Raw genomic sequence first — 22,949 nt, 5'->3', positions numbered from 1 at the left:
CACAAAAGACATTGTTTTAGCAATCAAAATGTCACAGTATTTAATATCCTCCTAAATGTTTTATCTGCACTGTGGAGTTTCAGCACAGATGTTCACAATAAACTGAGATAGAATATATTCAGAATGTGATTGAGCATGGATGCAGTCATTGTACTGTGCTTTTTCTAAGCTGAATTCGTGACCTCTTGTGTGCATAGATCTAACTAAATAATGCTGTCTGCAGAGGGGGAATTAAGTGACAAAACACTGGTTTCTCACCAGCAATTTAGCACAGGAAACAAAGTGTTGAAGCAAATTCTCAGAGAATAATAGCAGTGACATTCAGTCACATTTTAATTTAGGGAGGAGTTCCAGGTCAGACGCTACACGTGAACTGGATTAGAAAAGAAAAAAACAATAGATATCATTATAATCTCCCTAAATTGATTACTTACGTTAATACAAAAGATTTTCAAAATGCTATGTTTAAATATGCAGATAAGGTATTCATTTACAAAGTATGCCCTACGATAAAGTGCATGAAAGTGCTACGGAAATGGAAATTTCTGGTTTAGATGTTTAAAAGAAAAATTAAAAAATCTGAGGAAACAGCCTTCAATGATTTGAAATACAAGTCTCTACAAATTTTAATGGGAAACCATAACTTAAGTGTCAAAAACATCCCCAGTGTATTACTTACATTAAGGCCATCATCATTTTTTGACTACATTTTCTGAATTTCATGTGTGTTAGTCTTTTTCAAAACTTTACTAGTAGTATAAATAAAAAATTGAAACCAAAATAAAGGCCTAGATGTGTATTTTGGTACTTGTTTCCAGCACTCAGAAAAATATGGATTCTAGGGAATCAAAGAAGAAAAAGAAAAACCTCAAAACAGAGAAAAAACAAACTACAGCTTTGCTTGTAGCGTCAAAAATATCACAGCAGCATCTCATGTCCATGATGCCAGATTAATAACATTTTCAAATACTTTGCAGTGTTGTAGCAGCTTGGAGACAGTTTGAAATGTATTATTTGGTAAATACCACTGTTTTATACTGTATTTTCCTGATGCATCACACTCAGAAAACATGCCGTCTTCTAATAGTTTAAATACCTCAGCATGTGTACGTGCTTTGTGATGTTCAGGGAAGATTAGCTTTGACTTCAGTTAAATTTAGCAGTGCACACTTGACGGGACAACATTCAAGGAAGCAGCAGAATTACTTTCACTTCTTTTTTCACTCACTATATAAATGTTCACTTTTTCAGTCACAACACAATAAATCCTCTACTACTCGTTTATGCAGTTAAATGCCAGAACTACAAGAAGTAGAAGCTAAATCCTCTTGCTTTGTAAACTTCTGGTGCACAGTACAAAAATATGTTCCTGCTCACTTACCGTAGGAGATGTTCAGAGATGTAAAATGGTTGTAAAAGTTCCAATTTTCATTTTTAACAAATCAACTTCTTCCCACTTGTTGTCAGTGTTGCTGTCATGATATTTAATGTGTGACAGAAAGAGAGATGTTAACCAGAGGTAACCAAAAGAGGTAACCAGACCTAGCATACTTGCAGTGTATGTCACAGTTTCATATACAAAAAAAGTCAGTACAATAATAAATTACTACGCAGCCAGTTGCTCCAGGGATAAACTCTGTTGTTGCTTGTGCAGTCAGTCAGGAGATTGATTCATACCAATTGTTTTGTTTTGCTTTTTCATCCTCTGGGATGGGCAAAAAACACACCAGTAGATCACTTTTGCTGCTTGGCTTCGGTTGATGTTTATAACTGCCCCTGTGGCTGCATGTTACTGTTTCCTGATTCTTCAGAACATCACTTAAAGGCACGACCACGTCACTTCCTGCTGCACTTTTGGGACTGACAGCTGAAGAGCGACCCATCTCTGTTTTCATTTAAACAGTTCATTTCACTTCAGCTCTTTGGCTGACATACAGTGACTGAAACTCTGCAGTGTCCCAACTCCATAAATCCAACTTTCAGCCACATTAACTCAGATAAACTTGGCTCCTCACCAGTTTGAGCAGCTCAAAGCAGCTCAATTCCTCAGGAAGAGCATCGCCAGCCATGATTTACTGTGACAGCCACTGTTTCAGCTTTAGTCTGAATCAGCTTTAGTCTTCAGTTATTGCTTTTCTGGCTGCTCCTTTGTTTAATTAGATTTGCCTGGCAGTCGCAGGCCGGACCTTGGCGGGCTCAGTTACAGCCCTGGTGTTGTCAGTGTGAGCTTTGGCAGTTTCTGGACGGGTTTTGGGCTCTTTCTTTGGTGGTGGAGGAGTGGCTGGTTCCCATAGTAAGAATTCGTGCAGGAGTGTGTTGACAGCCTCGGGACACTCCATCATGACCATGTGACTACCGTCCTCCAAGACCTTCAGGAATGCCATTAGGAGGATCTGACAAAAAAGAAATAATAATTTTTAAAAGAAAAAAAACCGATGTTGTTTAAATTTCAAAATACAGCCACTTTCCTTTTTGTGGCATCATAGCCCAGTTCCAGATCTGTAAACTGCTGCACATGTGGCAGATATTTCATTAGATTTCAATGTCATAAAACAATCAAACAAACATTCTAAGAGAACTACTCATTGTTATAAAAGAAAATTAAACCCCCTGTTTGACTATAAAAGACCATCAGGAAGATCTGGCAGGCTCTTTCGTGGTGGTGCACTGTTGGGTAAGTGTAGCACATTGTGAAAACAAGTCATGTGGACTGATGAAATTAAAATAGAACTTTCTGGTGCAATAAGCTAAGGTGTGTCTGGTAAAAGGGTGTAGAATTTCCTAAAAAGAAAACCTCTAGAACTGTTAAGCATGCGGCTGGACTGATCCTCTGGGATTGTTTTACCGTCAGGGGCAGTGATTCAACGCAGTGGTAAATGGACCTCACTTATGTGGCATTTTTTAAACCTTTGTTTAGTTCCACAAAGAGTTTTACAATTAGTTTTTCAGTTGTCCAGTCTAACATCTGCGCTACAGCTGCCCCAATAGTTTAAGCACTTCTGCAAAACCCTTCACTACAGTTTTGTTGCATTACATTTATTAACCCACTTCGGTGCAGCAGAAAAGAAAGCTGTAAATAGAAGACCCTTATCCTTGAGGACCCACAGAGTCCTAAAAATATTTGTTATTGCATGGACTGAGAACCAACAACATATGTGCCTGAATCATTCTCCATTCACTGAAGTCAAAGATAAGCAGAATAACAACATGGATGCTGTGGGGAGCGACTTCTTAGGAAAACTTCTGTTATCTATGGCTATACACTGTGATGTAGACCAATTACATTTTTCACATCTGACCCAAACGGTACAACGTATAAGACTGGGAGATCCTCTGAAGAATCCCAATCGGTTTGAGCATGTGGATGTAGAGGCGATATACCAAGTCTTACATTATAGCTAAAGAAAGATGCTGGAAGCTGCAGCTAAATTATGCTAAAATACTCAGTAGAGAACTGGAAGGAGGGTGGGTTTTACTTGGGGATATCTGTTTAAAATAAGGTGTAGTTAAGTGAATGTCATTGTTTCTGTAAACATATATATTTTTTTGGATTTTCTTGCTTCCAGATATTTTAATTTATTTCATGAAATGGAGCATTTTTAGTGTCTTTATCTGACAAGAAACAGGTATGGAAAGATTTAAAGATACAATTCTTCTCTGCATATGACTGATTGATTCGGAAACACTTGTTTTTCAGGCCATCATATGTTTACTTCATTGATTCCAATGCTAGCAGGTTAATTTTTGTCATCTTCAATTTCCACTCTTGGTACATACTATAACATGATTTAAAAAGATGGGTTTCCCTATTTGGATGCTGGATGCATGACCTCCCTTAAGGCGTTACTTCCTCAAAAAGCAGAGTTGAACAAAATACAAGAAGAACCCAATTGCCTCTCACCTGGAAAAGGTGAATAAAGCAAAAGAAAAGCAAGAGGAGGAGGTCAAGGGAGAAGAAAGGGAAGGAGAGAGCCAAGTACAGCAGCGGTCAAGTCGGATTTTCAGAAGTGACTGAAGATTGCAGGAATGATATTGGGGTTCAAGACATTACACCTCTACAACCCATCTTCAATGTCCCAATGTCCACCTGGACCTGTGCTTAATTCCACTTCATCATACACAGCATTCCAGATTTTTTTTACAAACTCCAAACTACAGCAATTTGGAACATAAATGAGTTTGGTGCCACACACATCTCAACACCAACTGCCCCATGGACTGGGACTTCCTCACAGGGCATGTTCTGTTTTATTCCTTTGGTTATATATATGGGATTTGTACTACTGGAGAAAGGGAAAACTGTATACCCTTCCATTCCCTCAATAACAAAAAAGTTATGATGTATAAAAAGTTGGTCCTAAGATTGCTGGTCCCTGCATCTTAGCAGCAGGGCAGAGGATGCTTCTAATGATCAGAAGAGGGCAACAGCAGCATAAGATCACCTGTGCAAAATCAAACCCACTTATAGTGAGTTGAGGAATGCATGCAATAATTATTATCACCCCACTCAAAATATTTCCATCAATGAGTGCATGGTTGCATCAAAATGCTGCATTGGCCTGAAGCAGTTTATGAAGAGCAAGCCTGTATGCTGGGACTACAAGCTTTTTGTTCTTGCAGATTCATCTAACAGCTATACTTGGGACTTTTTTGTTTATGAAGGACGATCACAAGTACTTAGCGGGAATGGGTTAAGTTATGACTCTGTAATGCAGCTGGTCAACACCAACCTACTGGGCACTGGGTATAAACCTTTTGTAGACAATTTTTACATTAGTCCAATGCTTTTCTGTGACCTGCTCAAGCAAAAGATCTGGGCACGTGGGACCATCCAAAACAAACAGCCTGAACTCCAAATCACAGGGAGTGTCTGTTAGCTGAGGAACGACTCCACCCTGTTCGTCCAGTGGAAACAGTGGAGACACAAGAGATGGTTTTCTGTGGAGAGGACGCAGTCCAGCGGAGGGTCAAAGGTGTAGATGAGCAGTGGACCCTGAAGGACATCCCTGTTCCACCAGCAGTAAAGGAGCACAACTGGTATGTACTATATATATAAGTATTTCCCTGCTTTTTGAAATGTATTAATTTGTGTGCTGGACATGCATTTTAGGGGAATATTGCAGGAATTTGAGAGGGCTGAGCCTCCGTACCTCTGCCATTCGCTGGTCTTCTTCAACAGGGACAAACTTGTCGTGCATGCCATGAACAAGCAGAATGGGCACGGTGAGCTCAGCATGGTAAACCTCGTCCCCCTCTGGCCAGTACTGCCCGCTCATCATGGCACGCAACACGAATGACGACACATTGAAGGCATTGTTCTCTTTCAGCAACTGCTTCTCCTTGGCACCCTGCCGAGCAAAGCCAGCCCTGCAGAGGCAGAGCAGAGATTTATCTTAGGTACGATATATGCTAACCAGCTGAGTTTAAAGATCAGTTGGAATAGATTGTGTCAATTTAATTTAAGCTTCTTGGTTAAGGAGGTCAAAATCTTAACCACTTCTATTTGGGCTCATGGGGAAGATAAATTATGGACTTCAGAAGAACAATTAAAGCCCTGTGAATTGGCTTCTAGGTGTTTTACTGTGACTTCAGAATAGCAGGGAACACCTCTCTTACTTGAGAAAGCTCCAGGCCAGCAGTGGGGAGAGGCAGTGAAGCACACAGGTGGGCAGGTTGAAGATGGAGCACAGGCTGGGCTCCAGAGCTGTGGGACCACCACCGTTGATCATCACCATCTTGTGAATCTGGTCAGGAAACTCATGGGCCAGGAACGTACAGAACGACACACTGAGCAAGTAGAACACAAGGCTGGTTACAAAATAAACTGGAAGAGACCTGATAATCCTGTCGTGGTTATCGTCTTTCATGAAATTGATTGATCTAGAAGCATAACAAGCTCATATTGCACTTTCTGGCTTTTTGTACAAGAAGAAAACTTTTTACTTTAACTTTATGTACAAATTTAAAATGTGTAAGAGGGACTAACTCATATTTTTCAACGAGGGGTTTTCTGAACCCTCTTGTATGATCTCTTTCTGTTCCATTGCATTTTGTGTGAATGCTGTGATCTTAAATTTACCCATAAGAATGCCCTATGAGAATATTCCTCCTCCGTGCATATCTCTTGAAGATAAGCCTCATATCTTCAGCCAGAGCATAGAAAGTGTAAGCGGCAGCTATCTGTGGAGCTGAGCTGGCTCCGTGGCCTGCCAGATCTGGAGCGATCACTTCGTAGCCAAGGCGAGAAAAGAAGTCCAACTGGCTACCCCAGATATCTAGCGAGCCTCCCACCCCATGGATGAAGAACAAAGCCAGGTCTGAATGTGTCTCTTTACAGGCCGATATCTTCCTCTCACAGTCAATCACCACAGTGCGCTTGGGTTTCCGCCTGCGCTTCCTGGGTTGCTGGGACTGGTCAGTTGGTCCTGTTGCAGGTGCCTCTCCTGCTGCTCCTGTTTCAGATGCTCCGTTGTTTCCAGCTGTGACAGATTCTGAGCGGGACTCAGGAATGCTGACAGGTGGTGATGAGTTACGACAGTCTGTCAGTTCAACCTCTACAGTGCTGTTTGGTTCTGTTTCTCCGTTCTGGCAGGTTTTCAGCTCTGCACTAGCCGTCTCACCCAAGTTCTCAATGAACAGCTGTCCATTGCGGTACACTGTGATTTTTCTCTTGCAGCTAACACTCCCTCCCTGAGTGGGTTCCTCCACCATCGGCCTGTCAGGGATGATATGTCGAACCCGCAGGACCCGGCCTGGTTTTACCTCCACAAACTCGTAGCCGTCTGCAGGTTCTGAGGTTTCTACAGGAACCACAGTGTTGGCTGATTTTGAGGTGAGGCAGCACAGGAGACCTTCTATAAAGCTGGTCAGCATGGCTGCCAGTCTGAAAGGAACACAGCCAATTAAAACTCACATAATTCAGCACATAATGACACATGAACAAAGGTCAATAATGTGATCCAAATTAAGTTAAAAGTTGTACACAAAAAATGTATTTACATCAAATGTGTATTTTGTACAATCAAAATCATTTAGTTATCATTTAGTTATCACTCTGAATATGTAATATATCACACTATCTTAATGAATAGTCTTTTTTTAATGTGCTCCTAAAATTTACCAATCAAAAAGGTAAACAAGCCTTAAGCCCGTACGGTCTGGCACCTTTTTACAACTCAAAGCCTTGTGATTTTCTAAGCATCGTTCCTCAGAGGCCTTTAGTGTTATTAATAGCCTCAGACAGTAATAGCTCCCTGAGTTAAAGCTGTCCACCATGTGTTCGCTCTGCAGCAGCACACACTGCAATACTGCCAGTCAAATCCACGGGACAACCAACCAGTTAACAACGGCACTGTCTACCAAGTATGTTTTCAGAAGTATATATATATATATATATTTATGTAAGAAATGAGACATTTGAGTATTGTACATTAAAGCTAACACATAAAACACAAAATTCAAAGAATAAATTAGCAGAAATGGTAATGAACCCATGGTTTAGATACAACAGATATTTTATTACTTCATGCCACCACCAAATTAACCTCCTCACGAACTCCAAATTGCTTCTTTTGAAATTTATTCAAAATTTTAGTTAGTAAATATTCCAAAGAAAGAGGAGTCTGCAGTATAAGTTTCATACAGAACACAGGTATCCAAAAAATACAGTTTTAGTTTATTATCAGCCATAGCAGCAGCGCAACACCTGATATGGTCTGCAAGTCTCTCAGCTGGTGGCATTATCCTACCTTCCTCCCTCCCAACTAGAGGGGATTAAACTCTCTGTCTCTCTAAGTCCATGCAACAAATCTGCCTCTCCACTGTCTTGATGAAAACAGTGACACTGTGCTCTGACAGTTTTATCCACAGCGTGAGTTGTTGCGTCTTTCGGTAAACGGTGTCATCCATCAGCTACTGTTTTCATCTGGGGATTATGGGCACAATGTAATACAGCATTCCAGCTTTGCAGGCTATTTTCATGCTCTTTCTGCTTATACTTGCACATCCTCTCTCCCCACAGCAGTGTTCTGCAGTGCTGTGTGTGCTAACAAGAGTACGCTGAGTAGGCCATTTTGATATCAGACAGGGCGACTCGTCCAACCCTCACGATATTTTAAAATTAAAAATCATTAAAAACATTAAAATCATTTTAGTAGACATTTGTGTTCTTAAAAGTCTTATGTTGACAGTTTTTTTGTTAGTGACCATTTATATGAAACATAATACACAGAGATTTATGCCCTACAGCAACAACCCTCCCCCAATTGCTTGACTTCTTTCACCCACCTGAGATATTAGAATTAACTTTACTATACTGCACTTTACTGCACATATATGCCATGATTTAAAATGCAAATTTAGCAGTTTTTCATATAAACAAAAAGCACAATTGCAGCAAATGTTTATAGTAAAACATCAGTGTCTAGCACAATTACTAAAAAGTATCTGTCTCACCTGTCACCCAACACCTTAATGGAGGTTGTGATAAAAGCATGCTGCATACTGACAGTGATAACTTGTGTGGCTTATCATAAATCAATCAAATCTTTAGTTTGACTGAACAGAAATAATGTCTTTAAGCACATTTACATTGTAGTGACTTGGTCCAATGGTAACAAATCAGGTCATAATTGGTGCAGGCCACTCAGGACTCCATAGACTTTGGAAAACAGCCCTTGGGCTCCTTTTAAACAATACCTGACAGTTACACAGAATCACACCTGGATGTATTTATCTTCTATTGCCACTGTTTGTTTGTTTTTATCCCGCAACATATCCCAAAGATAGGTTTTGTAACTGTGGGGGTCCATCTTCTTCACTATGTTGTTTAGACTTAATTTGATGAAATACTGCTTTTAATGCCCTGTTTGTTTCCTGCTGCGGTTTTACATGGCTGCTGTTGTCAGTGGCTGCATCAGACTGTTACATAACACAACTGGGACTGGGTGCCCAGAAAAGGGGGATTAAAACAACTACAGCAGGTTCACTGTTGATGTGGAACCAGGCTTGCCAAGTGCATGTCATACAGTGTTTTTAAGTCAGAGCAATTTCAGGTGTATGACATCATTTCAAATAAACTGTGTGGGCCATTAGCAGTTTGTAGATTATCATGTGCTGCATAGTAAATCATCTGAGTTATCCATTTAAGTTTTTGTCAACACACTGTAGCTATGGTTACAATCAGAGTAGGTTCTAAACATTGTTTACATTTGTGTGAATTTCTTTGAGTATCAACATATTTTGTGCCATAGTTTATGATATTTCTGGTAAAACTGAATGGACTGTGTATTACATCCATTCAACAAAGTCGTTATGACCCATCTGATAATATGACACCACTTTAAGCAATATCACAGTTGTCAACAGAGAAAAAATAAGCATTTTAAAGTCAGCTGCAGTTGTTTGGTTGGTACAATAGCCTGTTTAAAGTGCAGGCTCCATCTATTCGCTTGAAACAATAAATACGGCTTGAATAGACTGGTCTGATGCACAGTGTGAGGCAGGTGCTCGAAGCTTTTTTCTCTTTCAGTGTAGGCCAAAAAAATGTGTCAATAAATAAAACATCATGCGAGACGTTAACACCAAACATTCAATAATTCGTTAGTCTTGAATAGTTGCTGCTCAGCTTGATAGTGCAATACATTTCCCCTCGTGTCAAAGATCCGAAAACTATCTAATTCAACCAATAACAGTCCGAGCAAAACAAAAGAAATACGCGACAATGAAGCAGAATACTTACCTTTATCAAGGCTATATTTCCTTAAACTTCAAGTATATGATCAGATTGATGCGGTTTTCTTATGTAGCATCGAGGAAGAAAGAGAGCTATAATCTGTTGCTGCCAATCCAATAATCTAATTCATCTGGATTTTGTTGTCCTGGCGGCAGCCGCCACATGGCGGCCGGCCGGCTGACAGCAGGTCTCTTTAAGGGGTCAGAAGGTAGAACCAGATATCTGCGTGGAACTCCAGCCCTCCACTAACATGCTGTAACTTCGGACACGACGTAGAGACGCACCGGAGCCCTCCGTGTGTCGTTTTTTTTCTTTTAATCCATCAACGTTAGTGCGACTGCAGCCTCCTAATTTTCTTAGTGAACGTGAAAAGCTGCCCCCTGCTGCTATGTGGTGTGGGGAAGCAGAGGACATATTAAAGGAAAGACACTTGTTTGCTTTGCAAACATAATAGTGGTTTGTTGAATTAGTTTATTTCCAAAAAAGACTCAGATGTAGGTGAAAGATTGAGAATTTGATCAAACGTTGTCCACATCTTTATTTCTTAGGTTTGTACACCACACCTCCACACCACCTGGCCATCATAAATGTTACCACAGGTGCATTAATCTAAATGTCATTTAGTCATTTATGTTTTGATTTACTGCTTTTGCTCTACATATGTACAAAACCAGACAAACTGATTTGTGGCCAGAGGTTATGCAAAACACTTCTTGTATAGAAAACTTTGTATGATCAAATTTAGTTAGCTGCAATACAATATTTTTACAATTCTTTAAATGTAGTTGCGTTGTCATCTAAGATCAGTTATATTCATATATGATGCTCTTTGCTTTTTTGGTTTTGAACTTTTTTTTAAAAATTAATATTTAAACCATACAACCCAAATTTGCTAAGATTACCATGGAGGGATATTCCCTACATCTAGTCAGCATTTTATTCTCCAGCATTATAATGAGCTGGTGCTGCGGCGGTTGCTATGGCTGTTGTTGCTATGTAACTACTTGCAAGGTGGCAGTTAGTCTTCCCACTCAAGCTATGGTGTTGATATTATTAAGCCTTTATCGTTGTTTAGTACAGTGACATACGTAGCTGAAAGTGCATACATGTTGAATATTAAGGTCACAAAGATGGACAGAAATTATAAGATCAAGTAAATTTCAAGTAAAACCAAAAGTGCAAGACTTTAGCAATTCTCCTTCAAATCTTCTTTGAAGATACTCTACTATCATATGGTTTTAATATCTTTGAATCTCCTTATTTATGAAATATAAAGCCACTTCTCTTTAGATGTAAAGCATCCCTTAGTAAGATCAACTCACCACATAGCTATCAAACCCAATCGTGCAATTAGATTCCTTTGGAAATTTCCATCAATTATCGTCCGAATAATATAATATTTCTCAGTGAGTTTATGTCTTGTCAAATGTTTTAAATCTTTGTTTTCACAACATATTCCTGAAAAAAAGTATATTTCCCACACAGCTGAATATTTTTTCTTATCGAAGAGAATAGAAGATGATAATAGTTCCTCACTGCCTTCAGTACATACTGATAAAGATCACTACATTTAGACAGTACATGTACATAAAATACTTAACATAGTATCACATCATGAGTTGGGTTTGTTTTTCATAGAAGCTTATCATGTGGAATAGAGAGGTCAACACTTTAGGGAGGGGCTAAATTGTGTTCTGTATAATGATTGGCTCCTCGATAAAGCTTGCAGCACGTGGGAGAAGGGGTAAGCCAATGGTAGCTCTAAGGGCGTGGTCAAATGAACATCGCTGCCTTCTAGCCATCATGCTAGCCGAAGAAGTCCTGTGTGAATAAGTTTGCGATCTCATGGAATGACAGTTTGGATTGTTTTTTTATAAGTGTGGTATCATTTTTACTAGATACTGGGATATATTATGGAAACAACAACTTGTGCGTGAAGGTTGCTGTTTTCTTTGCCAAGAGGACCCGTCAGGTTAGCTGTCTCGGTGAACTAGCCTGTAAGCTAGCGCGGCCATCACTAGCAGCATAACAAACGACAAGTCAAACCCACAAGTTGGTAATAAGACGTTGGAAATTTCTGCCATTAACATGGAGAAGGTACTTATCACACGACATGCTTGCAGCCTTAGCTTCAGCAGTACTGCAGAGTATATGGTAATAGCTAGCTAGCTAACTTTGGCTAAGTGTTAGCTAGCCGCTCGCCACACCTGCACCTCCTGTTCAGGCCAAGCCGGCATCGATTTGTGCTCTCAACTATTCGACTCTTTCCGGCTAATTCGAAACCACTTGCTCTACATTGTCACACACCCAGCTTTGACGTTGCAGGGGGCGAGTTGGGGAGATGGGTACCTTTTAGCGAGTCTGGTTTGATAAGATGAGGTAACGCCCAGCATTGACTGTGGCTGCAATAATTTGTAGATATCCGCTTGTATATGGAAATCTTTGACACCTAGATTGCTATCAAACAATAAGGATAAATTAGGTAAATAACCTCAGTCTGCCTGCTAAAAGCAGGAGGTTCGTGAAAGACATCACAGATGTTATGAGACCTGCAGTGTGGTGTTCGGTTACTAAAAGATAAAATAAACCAGAGCTGCTGGCTTTGATAATAATATTAATAATATCATCTTCTTACCCCCCAGGCTGATTTCTTGAAAGGACTTCCAGTCTACAATAAGAGCAACTTCAGCAGGTTCCATGCAGACTCTGTTTGTAAAGCATCTGTAAGTAGCATACTTTGCAATACATGTATTGGTTAAGATGTTACAATCTGAGGAAAGTCAAATGCTCTTATATTTGTTTAAAAAATCTCCTTTGGTGAAATTTCAGTTAAGTAACTACATATATTTGGACACTGATACAATTATTGTTGTTTTATTTGATATTAAAGAATGTGAGTCACAGTTATTTAACCAATATGGTCTTAAAATACAGAGTTTAGGCAAGGAGTTTGTTACTACTCCTTAATATATAGTACCCTCCCTTTCAGGGGCACAAATGTTGGTCAGACATTTGACTCAAATGATCTTCCATGGGCAAGTGTGGACTGCTCTATTGTCATAACCTAATTTAGTAAAACTGTCTAGATGTATTTCCGATTGTGGCATTTGTATTTAGAAGCTGTTGCTGGGATCTAAGATCACTCAAAGGTTTTCTCAGGGAAAGAGAAATAGGGTCATCTTTAGGTTCCAACAGTAAAACCCATCCTTCCGAGATATAGAGGTAATGTTATGAATGTCCAGATGAAGAGTTTGATTGTTTCTGAGAAAGAAAAAATGCACTACTGAGATCTGCTGTAGAAAAGCGCCTTCACATTCATGGAAGACAACATTGGTGGATGATCACAGGATTTTTGAAGGAGAAGACTTCGCAGTAGAAAATACACTGAGTTCACCACAAGGTGAAAACTATTATTAAACCCTATGAACTTAAAAAGCCAGAGCAACTCTGAAAAAGCAATATTTGAACAGAAGAAACAAGTTCTATCAGAATAACGTGGGTGGAGGGACTGCATGGAGAAGTCTTAGAAAAGCTCATCATTAAAACAGTTGGGAGACTGAGTGATGGCATGGGCATGCATGCATTCCACTGGCGCTGGGTCCCCCTTATCTGTTGATGTTGTGACAGAAGACGACGCAGCTGGATGTATTCTGAAGTGCACAGATAAACTCCTTTGATTCAGCCAAATGCAGCAAAGTTGTTTGGATTGCTCTGCACTTAACAGAGGGACAGTGACCAAAATCATATAGTGTAAACAACCAAAGCCTTTCTGAAGTAAAGAAATAGAAAATTCTGATATGGATAAGTCATCACATCTGAATCTGATAAACCTGCATTTCAGTTACTGAAGACAGAACTAGGTGCACAGACAAACTACTTTTTTAAAATTTTAATTAGAAAAAGCCCCTGAAAAAGATGGTTCTATATATCAAAGCTGTGATTTCTAAACCTTCTCTTTATGATTTGATGTAGATACACTCAGAATTAAAGTTGACAGTCAGCACCTTTAAGCTCATAAACACTATAACTAACTGTAGCTTTCTATGCACAGTGACAATGACTGTACTGTACACGTAGTTGTATTGGATACAGATAACTGTTAATATCTGAAGACCTCGCAGTATCAATATGAGCATGCACAAGAAAAAGGACCAACTATAATTTATAAGCTCTGATTTTTTTTTTTGTACAGAATCGAAGGCCCTCTGTGTACCTTCCAACACGTGAATACCCCTCTGAACAGAGTGAGTATAGCAAAGGTCTGAGAGAACATCAAACGATGAATTAACAGTAAAGATGCATTTAGAAAAGCCTTTGTGTTTCCACCAAATATTTGATTAATGAGCTAGGACTCTGACTATTAAAGAGACGTACATGTTTATTAAATGTATTACATGTCTGATGTTGATGAGAAACAATGTGGGGAAACGCTTGTAGGGCATCAAGAAGAGGGAGGAGAGTGTGGGGCTTGACAGATTACTAAAGGTGTAGTTTATTAGCCTTTTTCCTTCCTTCCTTTCTTTCTTCCTTTATTTAGCTTAACGTGGTTCTTAACCAAGTCAGATAACCTGGAAGTATCCAAATGACATATTAAGAGCTGATCAAATTGTATAAATGTTAAGTAAAGAAACTTTTGTTCCTTCCTTTATTTTCTCCAGCATAGAGGAACTGCATGCAGTGTTTCAGATACGTGACTTCACTTGAGTTACACCCATTTTTAGCCACTGAATGGCAAAAGACAGCATGCTCAATAGCTGTGGACTGGGAAACATAGAAAACACATCTAAATTGGTGAAGTCCAACAGAATTCGAAAGAATTTCTAAAGAGTAAAGAGTACAGACAAATGGCTTTCTGTCAGGTGCAGAAACAACTAGAATCCAGGCTTAGAAAAGTAGATTTGCAATTAATTGCTTGTGTCTGCTATGCTAGTTTTCTGAGTAAAAATCCTAATTGTATGATAATTTGACAAATCATAGATGTGATAAGCTATTGAGCATCTCCCATTAGTGTCTGAAACAACATCAAAGTTTTTGTGTTTGATGGTTAAAACATATTTAACATCGCTCCTTTGGTCTGGTTGGTGGGTGAGAGTTAACTATTAGTTAGTCATGACAACCTTATAGGAACTTTAACAGGTCTCTTCTACCTGTGGAATTTGTACAGAAAGAGACATAACATTTCAAGTTTGCTCCAAATGGGTTTGAAATGAAGTTTATTATTCATGTTTATATGGGTTTATATTACAAAAGTTTTTCCTTTGTTCCCCAGGTCCTCAGCAGGCCTGTTGATCCCCAGGTTCAAATCTTTTCTCTGTGTTACAAATCGAGATTGTGAAGGGCAAAAGAATATTAGAGGCCTCGATAAAGTAGCAAAAATATGCAGCCATATTGAAAGTTTTGCCACTCGGACTGGAACGGCTGGACAGAGCAGTGACGTAGGTGCATACGCTCAGCAGGAAACGCAGGCCCATCTTTTTTGATAGGAAAGCGGATTTATTAATTCCATGATTACTTGTGGTCACACCATTCAAAGCAGTGGTTGAATAATTACGTACATATTTACTGGGATTAATTTTGATCGAAGCGAATGTGAGCAGCCTTTCCTGATATCTTTTTCTTTGTTGGCTTCTTCTTTTCTTCATTGAATTACCAACCTTGATGGGGAAGTCATTTTTTATCTAGTTACTGAGTAATCAGCTTAGTGTAAGTGTGGCCAGTTTGTAGCATGGTTGCCTTTTTCAAAAATATTTACACATTTCTCCCAACATCTTTCCTTTACCGCAAGGAAAAGCACTTAAGAAAAGACTATATTTTATTATTTGATTTAACTTTTTGTTTGTTTATTCGACCTGTTCTTTCAGGTGCGGTCGTCCTCCTGAACTTCTGCAAATAACTCAGTGGCTCCCTAAACTGATCAGCTTTAGGCATAACTTGTTAGTAATATGTTGTCTTTTCTTCCCCTTATAGTTATTGTAACAGAGAAAACCAACATCCTCCTGCGTTACCTTCATCAGCAGTGGGACAAAAAGGTCAGCAGGAGCTTGTTTTAAGCCTTTTTTTCCTAAGAATAATGTCATTTATTGACAGGTCATTGACATTTATATTAGGTCCTAATTAGGCATGAGTGGTGTATAAGAATGAATAATCACTGGTTCTCTGTTGTGTTATTACTAAAAGATAATTGGGACTTGACTAACAGCTGTGAAATGTTTTGTGTCAAACAGAATGCAGCAAAGAAAAGGGAACAGGAGCAAGGTGAGGGCGACAGCCCAGCACCCCCACGGAAGATCGCCAGGACAGATAGTCAAGAGATGAATGAGGATTCGTAAAAATGTGTGTGTACGATGAAGAGAATATATGTGTATTTGTGCATACAGAGTGTAGCCAATATAAACTAAGAAAAACAAAGAATAACCCCACCTAAAAAAAAAACTAAAAAAAAAGCGTGATGGCTGGATGCATTCAGTGGAAGGAAAACAACAGCAGTTGTACGGGTGGGAACTTTATTCTCGGGTTTTATTCGTGTTGACTATTCCCTGTGGGTCGGCATACATGTATGTTTTTGTGTGCATGCTGAGCTGTGAGTGCGTATCGTGTGTTGTACTGTATGTGTGAGGTGAGTGAACAGCTGAAGAAGTGAGTAGATTTAAGAGAGACGGACTCGACAGATAAAGTCAGACACTACTTTTAAAAGCTATAATTTGTGTAGCCTTCTGTCATCTGGACAGTCTGCTCTGATCTGTATGAATATTTTGTTACCGTTTTAATTTTATTATAACTTGTTTATGTATGGCAATGAGCTTCCTGCCAGCCACAGTGCCCACCCTCTCAGTTTCACTGCCCACTGCAACCACATGGGGGCATTGCAGCATTTCTCCACACTGAGTCTACAGAACCAAGAATGCACTGTGACCAAGAGCACAAAGTAGAGCCAACTCTTCCTGAATCCCCCCCCGCCCTCGCCCGTCTGAAGTGTATGTTTAAGGTGAATATTGATATTGGCTTTCTATTCTGGGAGCTGTGCTTGTAGGATAAATGTTGTTGACGTTCCTGAGAAGTATTTGTACATCTAGCACCATCTTCTGGCTAATTGAGGCTAGTGAAAGTGTGACGTTCTCAAACGTCTTAGTTGTTCTAGCGAAATATGCACCTGGAAAAGGAAGGAAAAGTTCATTATAAATATGAAAATATTAAATGTGAGAATGCATTTTCAGCTGCACAACTTGGTAACAGCACAGCTATTGAAGAGAAATCTCTAAAGTGACATAAGGAAAAGGGAAAGGAATGCTTTGTGTTGTGTGTAAATAATTACCAGTACCAGAATTAGTTTATCCAGTTGAGTATGTTTGTGTCTGCCTTTTTGTTAAATAAAACATGCCCATGGATATATTAGAAGGAGCCCCTTGTTGTAATAAAGAGAAGCACCCAAATGGCCTGTGGATGTTATCTTGCCTTGCATGTTGACTGTTTCACAGCAGGATGTTATGTTCCAGGACCATTTCTAAAACTGAAGGAGTGATGGGGTTGTGGTGTTGTCTTGTGTGAATTTAGAAGGCATCAGCCAAGAGGCCTTGCAACCTGCCATCATGGTTTAGACCCCAGCTCAGGGTCCTGTTAGCTGCACTGTTCACCTTGTCTAGTGACAGTCCCGAGAAGGTTTTTGTCTGAGAGCTTGCTTGGATAACTGTGGGGGGTTTGAAGAGGTGTTATATTTTCAGCCATAGAATGCACAATAAGCATGCACAGGAAAGTGCAGTCACCATCCTGCCTTGTTCCCCTCATTCAGTTTTTACTGGTGTCAAGAGACTGCAGCGCTGAATAAATTAGCTCATCTTTTTGGTAAATGTTCTTATCACTGCCCAGCAGTCGCATTGAAGCCTCCTGTTCTTTTGTCAGTCGATGCTGCAGTGTGGGTTGACAGTGTGGTTCCTACATACAGTGTAAATACCCCGTTTTTCAAGCATAAAACCACACTATGCTTCTGCTCTGATAGACTGTTGAACTACACCCTAAGCCTTGCCCATCTCATGTGTTCAGTCAGATGTTCTTTTTAGCTTTGCTCAAATTAAACTGGATTTAAACTGTTTGTTTTTTTCTCTGTGTGTTACTTTAAATGTGTGTGTCCTGTGCCGAAGCACACATTTTCCGTGTAGTCCAAAACTAACGAGCTGAATTTCAACTTTAAAATTGGTGATATATATATATTTCAAGTCTGAGTTTTAAAGGTTCAACATTTGTGAGGGTGGAGGTAAAACATGCACGATGACCGTTTTGAAGGAACAAACTAGTCAAAAACATTCAGTGCATTTGAAAGAGTTTTATTAACTATTTTCCAGAGTTTACAAAAATATGACAAAATAAATTAAAAGAAATAAATACTCCCATTTTTCCCAGTATTTTTCTTTAAAAGACCTTTTTTTTTCTTTTTGTACAGTTGTACATTGGAAGAGCGTTTGATGTTCTGTCAGTGAGGCTTCCATGAAGATGTCTTAATTGTGAGGTTAGGGTCAGGTTTTAATGTAACTTTGGTGAGAATATCACCTGTTGACATCCAACCAAAAATCCAGAACACGAGACATTTACTAAACCCATTCAGTCTTCTTGCACAGACTTCTCATTACACTGATAATGTGGTAAAAGTGAAGATAAGACCAGACTTTTTGAAGAACTACTGTTCTGTTGATGATGAATTTGAAATGTGATGAGTCTCAGTGGTCCGAGCTGCTCTCTTCATTCGAGGGGTGCCTGTGCTTTGCCTGATTAGTCTGATGATGCCGTTTCAGACACAGGATTCATTTTTCCATGAAACTCAAAGCAGTTTAAGATATGTTACTTCAATTAATTTTTGTTTAAAGATGTGTTTTCCAAATATCTTACAGCTGCCACAAGTAAAAGGACAAAAGAAACAAATTGCTTAATCTTTTCCATTTCTAACCTATCTAGCTGTTAATTCCACCTGAATAAAGTGGAACTTCACACATAAGGAAATGACCCAACTCCGGTTCACTGTGACTCGGCAGCAAAACACCCAGATCTCCACCTTCTTCTTCGGAATACTGATTTGTTCTCTGCACAGTTTTGCAAATGATGATGAACGGACGCTATTGCATCATCATGTCATTTATCCCTGAAATCCAAATGCTGCAAGAATGCAGGTTTTAATGAGACTGGACTCAGCTACCTTGTACCACTGACAGCTGTTATTCTGATTCTCTGTAACAATGTGCCTCTGCCAGCCGGTGAGAACAATTGACAATGCTGACATGAATGTTCTCAGCTCTGCAATTCTTATTTTACATTTGCAATGAACAGCAGAAACAACACACCGCAGAGTGGCCGATTATATCGGAGACGACATCCTGCCCATTTCTGTATTGCATTGGATCTTTTTGACTTTTTAATCTGTGTGAGCACTTGGTCTCTTCTTTAAATGAGCTTAAACATGAAAAGTGACAACAAAAATACAGAGAATAAAAAAAAATCAGTTTGGAACTTGTAAATTATTTTAACACAAAATGGCCACTGGATGGAATTATTTTTCATGATGAAACTGAAGTAATATAATATAAAGAAAAGATGCATAAAATGATGAGGAGTGATGCTGCTGGAAGTGCAGCAAGGGATGTTAGTTTAGATTTACTGTCTTGCAAGTCAATTTAAACTCAAGTGTTATTGCCAAAAATCCTTGCCAGAAGTAAAAATGTGGAAATGCATAGTTAATGTTTCTGTCTCACAACCCACAGTACAGTGCAATGGCCTTTTCTCAGTGTGGACGTGTCATCTAATGACTCCATAACGCATTTCCCTTTAAAAGCGCACCTAAAGTGCAGCCTGACACTCAAATGTTGCTGCTATACTGATGACAAGTGACTGATTTGATGGGTTAATAGTAAATCTTGGATTTCTACAGGCAGACAAACTGGCACCACCTTCTGGAGACCCAGCAGAATTGACATATTGGTTGATGATGGGGCTTACTTGAGGAACATGTTTTTCTACCATAAAGACAGTTGACATACAGCATAATATGAAGACGGCGCATTACAAAAGCTTTGAGCACTTTTTGATGTAGTTGTGAAAAACAATCTTCAAACTACAGCTTTGGCCCTTTCAGAGACACAGCTCATAGGCATCGAGTCAGTGTGGCATCACGTGACCACAGCCCTAATCCACAGTGGATATGTGGCAAGGACTCTAAGATGCCTGAAAAACCTCCCTGACAAATGCCCCATCTGTAGCCGGTCTAAGATATCCAACCCTGACTCCAATTGCTGTTTTTTCTCTTAATCATATCCTGCTCTTATATGAGGTTAGATGAGCTTTTTCATTTAGAGCCTAAATCTTTTGTAGAATACTGTGCATCATGGTTTAAAAACAAATCTCCAAAAGATGCTTACAAAAAGGATATAATGACAGCAATTATTGTAAAAAAAAACTACAATTAATAAGCCCATCTGAATATCATTTAATTACATACCTGTTGAGAACAGGGACAGGTGAGAAGATACTTTCAGTTTGTAAAAGGAAGAAATACAAAAGAAATCCAGCTTTTGCATAATTTAATGAGAGTGGCTGGTTTCGGGTCTATCGCCTGAAGGGAGAGATGTGATGTCAGGGTTTAGTGCAAGTGTTACTGCTTTAATTTTATACTCGTTTGCCAAGTCTGGCTGGAGTGTGTGGAATGAAGCACCATCTGTGTTTACAAGGCGCTCTACGGGCTTGGATGGAGAACAGCACGCAACAGGCATCCATGCTCCACTTTCTCAAAAATCACCTCCGTCAACTAGTTTTTCTTTTTTTTTTTTTGTTTCTCTTGGGGAAAAATACTGGTAGCAACAACTCGACTTTCATTTTGAACAGATCTGCCACAGGGAAAGGAGGAAAGCTGAAAGCTCCGACATCACCTCTGCTTACAAAATAAAGCGGGTTTACAGATGGAGGGCTTTTGTGATGAGAAGAACTATTAAAACACTGATCGATATTGCTTTTCCATTTTTCCGCTTCATTGTAAAAGTGAAGGGCCCAAGGAATCCTCACAGTTAAGAATGAGAGGGATATCTAATGATCACTTGTTGTGACAGGTAAAAGAAAAAAAAACACTCATTAGTTATTTGATATACAATCTGCAATTTTTTTCATACCACCATGTAGGTTTTTTTTAATACATTTCCTCCACAACGGGCTGTTGTGTGTGTCCTGGTGCGAGGCCACTGAGATGTTACAACCTCTGACTAGAAGAAACAAAGCTCTCTGCTTTAAAGGCTGAAAATAATAGAAACGCAGCTCATGCATTTCTTTATGTATTGCAGACAAGGAAGAATTTCTGTGTTGTGTCTAAAGATGTGTGTGTGTGTGTGTGTTATATTTCGGTCATGGTAGAAGGGCTTACGTCTGTCTTACAAAGCCTGTTTTTTGTCTCTCAGCAAAATAGCAAACCAAAACAACAGCTATCTCGTCGGTTGCTGCTTCACGTACCTCGACACATGGCCTGTGACAGCACAGAGGGTGTGTCAGGCCTTTCCTCACCGTAAGCACATCAGCTCTTCAGTTGAGATGTAACCAAGGACAACTTTTCTCTAACTCGAGCCACTACATTTTAGAACTGGCTAGGTCTAAGTCTGTGGTATGTCCGTTCTCGGAGCCTTCACCACCAGGCGAGGGGATCTCATCGGGAACACCATTCAGGTCAGACCGGGAAGACTGTCTTTCCGATATCTGCGATGATGATCCTTCTCCAGATCTGGGCAGTGAAGCCCCGTTCACACACGCTCCTCCTTCAGATTTCCCAAAGTTAAACAATTTCCCGGGGTTGAAGGCTTTATTGGGTGACTGAGAACGCTCCTGAGAGCTGCTACCTGATGATGAAGATGAAGACGATGATGCTGTCGCTGTGGTGTAAGTGGCTGCGGCTGCAGCAGAAGAAGCTGTAGCGCCTTCCTTTTTATTCTCAGGTGACTTGAGGAATTTGAAGCTCAAGAATCCAGGCAGTTTGGGCTCACTGCCAGTGGGTGACTGAGGGGAGCGGGCGCCACTCGAGGAGAATTTATTCTGCAGTGGGATGATCTGCTTCAGCTTCATCACATTATTATTGGCCAAAAGAGAGCTCGGCCTTTTGGGTTTGTCCGAGCTGCTGGCCCCTCCCCCTCCACCCCCAGAACGAGATTTGCTGCTGTGATTTTTGTCGTGGTGGTGATCCCCAGAGGAGTCATTTTTGCTGTCGTCCCGCTCCCTTTCTCTGCGGGCCATATGCTCCGCCTGCCTCTGCCTCTCTTCCTCCTCCCTCTTCCTCCGCTGCAGCTGCTGGTAATGCTGCTGTGCCTGCCGCTCATGCTTCTGCAGAGGAACAGAAACATTCACATGATGTGTTTACCAGAATCAGCACTAACCCAGCTAACCAATCCAATACTGCACTGCTACCCATCTAACAACCCCCCTGACTACAGTAAGAATCCTGCCGCAGAGGCCACTACAAACTAATCTATTCCCTTTATTGTGCATTATAGCTGATTGCAATGCAGTCATTCTACAGCTGTGTAAAATGTAAATAAACAGAACAGAAGGCAATGATTTGCAGATCCTATAAACCCATATTTTATTCACAGCGTTGAAAACATCAAATGTTGAAAGTAAGACATGAAGAAGAATATTAGCTAATCTTGAATTTGATGTCAGCAGCACATCCCAAAAAAATTGGGACAGGGCCTGTTTATCACTGTGCAGCATCCCCTCTTCATTTAGCAACATGAGAACTGAGGAGACCAGCTGCTTGACCTTTGCATGATGAATGTTGTCCCATTCTTGTCTGATAGAGGACTCTAGCTGTTTACAGTCCTGAGTTTGCTGTATTTGGTGTTTCAGCTGATGAAAGTTCTGGACTGTAGGGAGGCCAGTGCAGTACCCAGACTCTTCTACTGCAAAGCTATGCTTTCTTGAGATAATCTGGATGGGAGAACACGTTGCTGTATATACCTTTCAGCAGTGGTGGTGCCTTTCCAGAAGGTCCCTCCACTCTTTAGTCCAGAGAATATGGACGATCAATGATTTAAAACAAAATTTCAAAATTTGGATTCATCGAATCAGCTGTTTTCAACCTCATTTTAACCAGAGAAGCTGGTGGTGTTTCTGGATCATGTTCAGAGAGGGGTTCTTCTTCCTTGCTCGATAGAGCTTTAACCTGCATTTGTGGATGGCACAGCAAACTGTGCTCATGGACAAT

The 22,949-nt window shown here is 40.0% G+C and overlaps 4 protein-coding genes across 5 annotated transcripts in view; 2 read left to right on the top strand and 2 right to left on the bottom strand.

Moving 5' to 3' along the window:
• nek7 (NIMA-related kinase 7) overlaps nt 1–22,949 on the top strand; it is a 148,353-nt gene that overhangs the window by 117,428 nt on the left and 7,976 nt on the right. The window lies entirely within an intron of this gene.
• Nucleotides 404–9,902, bottom strand: abhd8b (abhydrolase domain containing 8b). The gene is made up of 5 exons (XM_072388664.1): nt 9,740–9,902; nt 6,080–6,883; nt 5,617–5,787; nt 5,151–5,367; nt 404–2,393 (listed from the first exon to the last, which is right to left on the bottom strand). The coding sequence occupies exons 2-5, from the start codon at nt 6,871–6,873 to the stop codon at nt 2,157–2,159; spliced, it is 1,419 nt and encodes a 472-aa protein (XP_072244765.1). The 5' UTR covers nt 6,874–6,883; nt 9,740–9,902; the 3' UTR covers nt 404–2,156.
• Nucleotides 11,497–17,819, top strand: dda1 (DET1 and DDB1 associated 1). The gene is made up of 5 exons (XM_072389207.1): nt 11,497–11,830; nt 12,376–12,456; nt 13,926–13,977; nt 15,701–15,762; nt 15,958–17,819. Exons 1-5 carry the CDS (start codon nt 11,822–11,824, stop codon nt 16,060–16,062), a joined length of 309 nt encoding a protein of 102 aa, XP_072245308.1. The 5' UTR covers nt 11,497–11,821; the 3' UTR covers nt 16,063–17,819.
• The window catches only part of ano8b (anoctamin 8b), a 39,040-nt gene continuing 34,132 nt past the window's right edge, over nt 18,042–22,949 (bottom strand). For both annotated transcript variants that reach the window (XM_072389198.1, XM_072389199.1), the window contains one exon: nt 18,042–22,066. In XM_072389198.1, coding sequence (XP_072245299.1) covers nt 21,323–22,066 — 744 coding nt within the window. In that variant the 3' untranslated portion in view covers nt 18,042–21,322. The remainder of the gene's footprint in view (nt 22,067–22,949) is intronic.

The sequence above is a fragment of the Leuresthes tenuis genome, unplaced genomic scaffold (genome assembly GCF_036924035.1).
Source record: "Leuresthes tenuis unplaced genomic scaffold, fLeuTen1.0.hap1 SCAF_7, whole genome shotgun sequence".
NCBI lineage: Eukaryota > Metazoa > Chordata > Actinopteri > Atheriniformes > Atherinopsidae > Leuresthes > Leuresthes tenuis.
Note: the sequence above shows the minus strand (reverse complement) of the source record. Positions and strands in the feature narration are given on the sequence as shown.

What these genes read in the sequence shown, in the direction of transcription:
- abhd8b (XM_072388664.1), bottom strand. Translation starts at nt 6,873, where the DNA reads ATGCTGACCAGCTTTATAGAAGGTCTCCTGTGCTGCCTCACCTCAAAA. An exon ending in CTCATAGGGCATTCTTATGG is followed by an intron (nt 5,788 to 6,079) that starts GTAAATTTAAGA and finishes CTACTTGCTCAG; the next exon opens with TGTGTCGTTCTGTACGTTCC. An exon ending in CTGGCCTGGAGCTTTCTCAA is followed by an intron (nt 5,368 to 5,616) that starts GTAAGAGAGGTG and finishes CTGCCTCTGCAG; the next exon opens with GGCTGGCTTTGCTCGGCAGG.
- dda1 (XM_072389207.1), top strand. An exon ending in TGAATACCCCTCTGAACAGA is followed by an intron (nt 13,978 to 15,700) that starts GTGAGTATAGCA and finishes TTCCCCTTATAG; the next exon opens with TTATTGTAACAGAGAAAACC. An exon ending in ATCAGCAGTGGGACAAAAAG is followed by an intron (nt 15,763 to 15,957) that starts GTCAGCAGGAGC and finishes TGTGTCAAACAG; the next exon opens with AATGCAGCAAAGAAAAGGGA.